Source organism: Anneissia japonica, unplaced genomic scaffold (assembly GCF_011630105.1).
Source record: "Anneissia japonica isolate Jap-2015-1 unplaced genomic scaffold, ASM1163010v1 scaffold287820_len75323_cov149, whole genome shotgun sequence".
NCBI lineage: Eukaryota > Metazoa > Echinodermata > Crinoidea > Comatulida > Comatulidae > Anneissia > Anneissia japonica.
In genome coordinates, this window is record NW_022705564.1 from 3,824 (window position 1) to 10,989 (window position 7,166).

Here is a 7,166-nt window from a genome sequence, read left to right on the forward strand (position 1 = left end):
AGAAGTGTACTTTTATTGGAGAAAAAATAGCAATGTTCTGAGAGGTACGCTTGACCATTTCACCACTCTTTTAAATTGTACTGCTCTTCCTTTGCTGTTGCATTTCTGATTGACTGCGTATGATTTGATGTATTCTTTTTGTATTTTATTTACTTTCGCTGCTTACATGTGTATATATGTATATATATTTACAGTTTGCGCGTATGTATGTTTATGTATGTATATGGGTATATTATTATTATTATTATTATTATTATTATTATTATTATTATTATTATTCGGGATTTTTTAAATTTTGATGTTAATGTTTTTTATTAATTGGTAATGTGGGTTTCTGTGTCTGTTTTCGAGATTGGAAAGGGAAGTGGTGGGTAATTAAGACTTCGATTTCGGGATTGGAAAAGGGAAGAGAGGGGTAATTAAGACTTTGATTTTTACTTTTTGTTAAGCTCATTTACTTTTACTTTTAATTTGTCATGTTTTGATTTTGTTTGCTTTCTTATATTTTTCTTGGACGCACCGTTTTATACGTGTGCCACTGTTGTAAAAGTGTAGCTTCCAAATAAAGAATATAATGAACGTGGCCTTCCATATAAAATAACTACGCCCTCAATCGGATCAATCGGATTTTTTTAACAAGCGTAGAACGACGGTAACGAACCAAGCGACTCGGAAATAAAGTTTGTACAGTATTGGATTACCATGTATTATTTTATCGCAGATGTTATCGCACATGTAAAACAACTATTCTAGCTTTCAATTTTATTTGATATTCAAAATAAAATCAGCCAAACCCATGTAAACATGCTCACAAGCCACTCACCGAATGATCGCATTGGCTTGTAGGCCTATGCAAAGTAGCAGTTTTCTTGGGTTGTTTTTTCGCCGTAAGTTAATATCCAACCCATGGCCGTTCGTATTTGATCTTTAGTGGCTTTTAGTCACATTTACATTTTTCTTTTGTATTTAGAATAAAAATATATTTAGTAGGCCATAGGCCCTATGTGATTAATTTGTTAATTACAAATTTTCTTATTACTGTATATATATTTTTTCAATTGCCTGTTATTTATGCAATCACTAGACCCTGTAACATAGCGTAGGCGTTGTGTTCATTCATGCTTGAAAGGACACAATATGGAGTCCCACCGCGGCTCATGTGGCAAACTCTCTATATATAGGGACTTTAGGAAGGAGGCCTAGTTCATAATTATTTTTGATTAAAACGATAGAGGGCGCTAGTTTCGGTAAATTACGTTAACTTCTGATAAACATAGATATGCAACTGAAGTTTAACGTTACATGCAGAAGCGCAGCGGAACGATATTTTTATGTAGGCCTAGTATGTACTGTTTCTTTTTTGTACAGTTTTTATTTACACAGTCAATGTATGGAATATTTCCGTATTAGTAAACGGAATATTTATAAATGTATCTGCTTGCTATAGATTATGTTATGGTACGTTATTCCTTTTGTTTGAGAAATTGAATAATTATTGTGAGAAAAACTTAGCAAGAAATAATACGGAGCTTTCGATTTGTGCGACGACGCGACGCTGGAATGAAATCGCTCATGCGTGACGTCATTTGGCCAAATCAAATTGCGTTCCAGAATCTACTCGACGAGGTGACCTTAACGTTCTCGCATGCGCAGATGACTTTTAGTGACGTCATTACGTTCTACGTCCTACTAAACTAATTCCTCCATGGTCCTACCGTCGTCGTGCAATCGAAAGCCCCCTACTAAACCATTACACGTGTCCAGAGACTAGTACTCATAATTTTGTATAACAGCGCAGCAAACTTGATTTATATATACATATATATATATATATAGGCCAATATATATATATATATATATATAATAAATCATCAAAGAAAGGTAAATACAGTGTTTAATAAAGGACAATAATACATCGCGTAGCATAGCTCTCAACGAATGTAGTCCTGTAAATAAATGAATAAAGTAATTGTGTAATAAAATGCCTCTGGCGGGACTCAAGCCTGCGACCTTTTGCTGTCAAGGCGAGCGTCATAACCATTAGACCACGGAGGCTTCATGGTTGAACAGATTCAAATACCACCAGATACACTCCATTACACAATAGGTACGGCTAGAACCAATATAGGTACTTTTAATATAAATCAAGATAGCCGTTAACACTGTTAAATTATATATAATAAATCATTAGCTCTCAACGAATGTAGTCATGTAAATAAATGAATAAAGAAATTGTGTAATAAAATGCCTCTGGCGGGACTCGAACCTGCGACCTCTCGCTGTCAAGGCGAGTGTCATAACCACTAGACCACGGAGGCTTCATGGTTGAACAGATTCAAATACCACCAGATACACTCCATTACACAATAGGAACGGCTAGAAACAATATAGGTACATATAATATAAATCAAGATAGCCGTTAACACTGTTAAATTATATATAAATCATCAAAGAAAGGTAAATACAGTAAGGTTGATCAACGCTATTATTGACAGGTGGGGTCCTTCCACATTTATTTCTCATTCATATATCAATATTATATTTACATTGCAAAAGTATTTCATTATGAGAAATGTAATAGTCATTATTGGCATGGTAATTATCAAGGACTGTTAACTGGTAACAGTACTTAAAATATGAAATATATGTATATATTTATATATGTATGCAATATGGTGATTTTTTTTAACAACGGTATATGTATTGCAATAGTCATGGACATACACATTACCCATTTGTCATGATTTGTTTAATTTTTAATTTTTCCATGAATATCTTATAATAATATTTACTTATTTGCGTAAACATAAATTTATATTTTCTTTTGAAAATTGACTTCATCAGTTCCACTATATATTTCAATGATATCTTCATTGTTTTATGTGTATAGTGTTTTTCATTACAGATCTGGTCATTTATAATTATATTATATTTGTACATTTCATTTTTCATTTCATTTATTTCGCCTTTTTTTTTTATCATAACAATACAGTAAAATATTCAGAAAATTCGAAAAGGTAATCCATGTTTCCCCCAAGAGCCGGCAGGATTACCAAAAAGTAAAATAAATTACTGTCTGAGTGGCTCTCCAACAACATAACACCAAATATTAATTTTATCATATTACCCTGTATACCTTTTTTAATAATTATTTTTTTGTAATAATGTAAAACAATATACATAAAGTATAATTCCTGTACCAACAATATACATAAATTATAATTCCTGTATCAACATACAATAAATTCCAATAATGTTATTATCGATACAATCCAACTTGCATATAATGTTCGATTATAATAACGCATACATTCGTTTCTCTATCTTAATTCCCTTCTTAGTACCGTTGGTGTATTTGTAGTGTTTTCAAATTTTTCATAATGAATTCTACCATGAATCGTTCTTGTGACAACAACTTGATCAATATTTTGTAAATCATGTTAGTGTAAAATTATATTTTACGATATTTTAAACGAGATAAATATGAAATTTATTAAAAATGGTCTTGATGATAAAGGGCCAAAAAGTATGGTAGTAAGATAGATAAGAAAAAGGTTTTTGAGTATTTGCATTATCTAATTATTAATCAAACTTGCTTTCTCTTCGTCATGACTAATTTTCAGTTTTGACCTCTCCTGTTTTTGACCATTATTCTTGACCACTTCTTGACTTGACCACTCCTGTTCTTCAACTTGTGCAAACATCAGATAAATAATCATCCCAAAAATCTGGACGACAGCAGTTATTGTAAACATTAAAGACCATTGTTTTAACACATTCTGAAAGTTAAAATTATATTTAAATAATCCTAATATCTAAAAGTATGCTTAGGCCTCAATAATGGCGTATAAAATGCAAAGAATTGTAAGACTTCTGATAACTTGGCAAAATCAGCACACCCACCTTTTGAAGATATTAATATGAACAATTCTTGTGTAAGATTTTGGATAGGCTAATTGGTGGACAAAATCAGTGCACCGGACCTCTTTTGGCAGGGCCAATTTTGGCGTGGATATATCGGTCATGATGTCAGATTAGATTTAGTGTAAAAAAGGGTGGCTTTAACCCAATGGTATCGTTAACAGTATAATAAATACGGTAAAAAACATCTTCAGGATAATAAATACATAAATAATCTTACATTATCTTGTGTTAGTAATCCAACGATGGAAGGTCCAATAAAACCAGCAGCACTGGATGTCGTCATTACGACACCTGTTATTATCCCAGAGTACACCGGAGAAAGGTCTATTGCGTTGGAAAGAATTCCGATATCCGCCATTACATAAAGTCCAAAAGCAATTGTAAGAAGACACTGCAGGAAGTGTACATTGTTGCTAGCACATCCAAAAGTAAGAAAACAGATAGCTGAAATTCCAAGCGCTTTAAATAAAGTTCAAAACAACAATTAAAAGCAGTCCGAAAATTTAATAGTCTATTCATCTTTATTTTCACAATCTATTAATATTAATAATAAACATTTTAGTAAAAGTATGGTTTTTAGAATGATAAATGGACGAACGAATGAACGGGCAATGGAATTAAACAAAAATGACAAAAATTAAATTAATGACTGACTGGCTGAATATATCAATCGATTAATAAATCAACCAATATATCAACCAGTCAGTAAACTATTTGGTCAAAATTTAGTCAGTAAATCAATACCGCAAAACCTCGAATAGAAGCCCAATGGGCTTAATCTGGAGAAGCCCATCTCGAAAAAAGTAACCCACACCCCGTTACTGTGCAAAAAGTAATCTCGAAAATAATCCCTTTTCTAATAGATTGTACTAGCATGGCTAAAGGTACAAAAATATTAAACAAAATTTCGAATTCCATAGATGGAAAATGACATACTAGTTTCATTCCTTGTGCCATTAAGGCACTAAATAATGACGGTATAGCATGTAAATTGTGTTTGTACTTCTTATGGGTGCCAGGGGTGGCGCCAGGATTTGCCCGACGGAGTGTCCGAGGTCCCCGAGGGGGGGGGGGAGATTCCCCCGACGACGGATAGATTTCCCCGACGAGAACAAAGTGGGCGTGGTCGAGTGTCGCTCAATATGTTCCGAAAGCGGTCCAGCTAGGGGTGGAGCCCCCCAAAATTTTGACAATTTAGGGGTTTCAAAGGCTTTTAATCCATTTTAGAGTCTACTAATATGTAGAAAATGCATATACAATTTGTTTTCTCCCCGACGAATTGTGGTTTTGTCGCCGACAGGTGTGAGCTATCCACCCCCTCCCCTCGCCACCCTGATATGTGCGCACATATTTGTGTACGGTTTGTATTTGCGGCAGTACACAGAGCCAATCCAGATTTCTATGTATAGGCCTATGATATGTACATTGATAAAATAGTTATATTGTATTATTGTATTGTATAGTACCCGTAGCTAATTCGAAATATTTACAGGGTTCATTTTGAATAAGAAGCCCCCTCTTTTGCTAAAGTAATCTATAAAAAAAAAAAAAAAAAAAAAAAAAAAAAAAAAAAAAAAATTTTGAAAAGAAGCTCATCCAAGGGTCCTAAAAAGAAGACCAGGTCTTATTTTCGAGGTTTACCGTATGATGTCGACAGGTCTAAAATGTTCAGATCCTCATTAAGAAGGAAACATAATTCAAACCTTGCTGTAACTTATTGAAAATATTAAAATGATCAAACGGTCTTAGAATAAAGATAAATATCAAAACAATTTCTTACCTAAAATTGCATATAATTTTCGTGTATTTAAGGCGCAAAGATATCCACGCTGAATAAGAAAATCCATGAATTTCCACGACAGGACCATAAATGGAGGCTTCAATATACACATTATGAGAACCGAAACAGCAACCTACAAGTCGAATAAATAACAAAAGAAAATAAATAAAAGTTATTGAAGAAGTGCTTGATATAAAAATAAACATTGTATTGTAATATTTTTACGCCATATTGTAAGATTTTTTCTTCAGCTTACTGTTAAAGTTAACCCAAGTACTCAAAGGAGGCGTAAATTTTATACTTACTGTTTGGAAGTCGTATCCTAAAACTGAAGACAAAAATGTTGGCGTATCCGTAAATAAGATATATTCGCCGAAGTCCGATGAAAAGTATCCTATGACAATTGCCAAAACTGGAGGCGAAGTAAAAATGGTCAGCCATGGAACAGATTTAATCTGAAATAATTTGATACATACCACTGCAGATTAGTATATTAGTTAATCATTATTAAAAAGAATACAAATCATCTTGCAAAATATCGCGTCTAAATGAAGTACGGTAGTATTGTAATACATATATTACATTTATACGTCACGAGGACGTCCTTTTATTATTATCATTATTATTATTATTATTATTATTATTATTATTATTATTATTATTATATATATATTATATATTATATATATAATATATATATATTATAATAATAATAATATAATAAATATATATATTACCAGATGATCGATGACACAATAAACCACTAATGAAATTCAAAAATATGACGATACTTTTGAGAACGATCATTTCAGGCAATGCCTGAAAACTTTATTAGGCCTAGCCAATGCTAGGCCTTACGCTTCATACATGTTTCGACAGGTCCTACTGTCATCAGTATACATAGATTCCATGTAGGCAATCTTATTTAAACGAAGTAAAGTTTGTGACACGTCAGTCTATACGTAATTCAACCGTATCAAGTTGTGACCACTAAGATCATGAATTAAAAAAAATGTATAAATGGTAAACGGGATAAATGTATGAATGGTAAACGGGATGAAGTGAAAATGAAGTTAAAATGACAAAGTTAAATTAATATGGTAGAGTTGTTTGTTAAGTGAGGGCTGCTCTCATTGAATATGTAATGCCTCCTTTATTTTGAGATGAGTTGATGGGGCAGAGTCAACAATACGGAAACAGCCCACACTACAAGTTTGCATGCATTTGCGTGAATTCGTGTTAGAATATGTGAGAGTTCCTATCCACTGGCAAGTGCTCGCGCACGCGTGTTGAGAAGTGTCGGCTAGCACAAACAAATGTATATACAACACGAGAGCGGAGACCGGCAGGGACAGGATCTTTCACTGAAAACAGATTTTTTATTTTAAACAAAGAAACTTAAATTAAAAAATCATTACATAATTGCTTGAAAAGCAAACGAATTTTATGCAAGGCAATATAT

The 7,166-nt window shown here is 32.9% G+C and overlaps 1 protein-coding gene and 1 non-coding gene across 2 annotated transcripts in view; both read right to left on the minus strand.

Annotated features, from left to right (window-relative positions):
* Positions 1-2,245: 2,245 nt before the first annotated feature.
* On the minus strand, positions 2,246-2,318 carry Trnas-uga. Its single transcript has one exon. It is a non-coding gene; the product is annotated as a tRNA-Ser (tRNA).
* Positions 2,319-2,738: 420 nt separating this feature from the next.
* Positions 2,739-7,166, minus strand: part of LOC117105882 (sialin-like) — a 6,188-nt gene continuing 1,760 nt past the window's right edge. The window contains exons 2-5 of the mRNA XM_033247190.1: positions 6,010-6,159; positions 5,705-5,837; positions 4,142-4,383; positions 2,739-3,779 (exon numbers count right to left, since the gene is read on the minus strand). Of these exons, the coding sequence (XP_033103081.1) occupies positions 3,576-3,779; positions 4,142-4,383; positions 5,705-5,837; positions 6,010-6,159 (729 nt within the window). The 3' untranslated portion in view covers positions 2,739-3,575. The remainder of the gene's footprint in view (positions 3,780-4,141; positions 4,384-5,704; positions 5,838-6,009; positions 6,160-7,166) is intronic.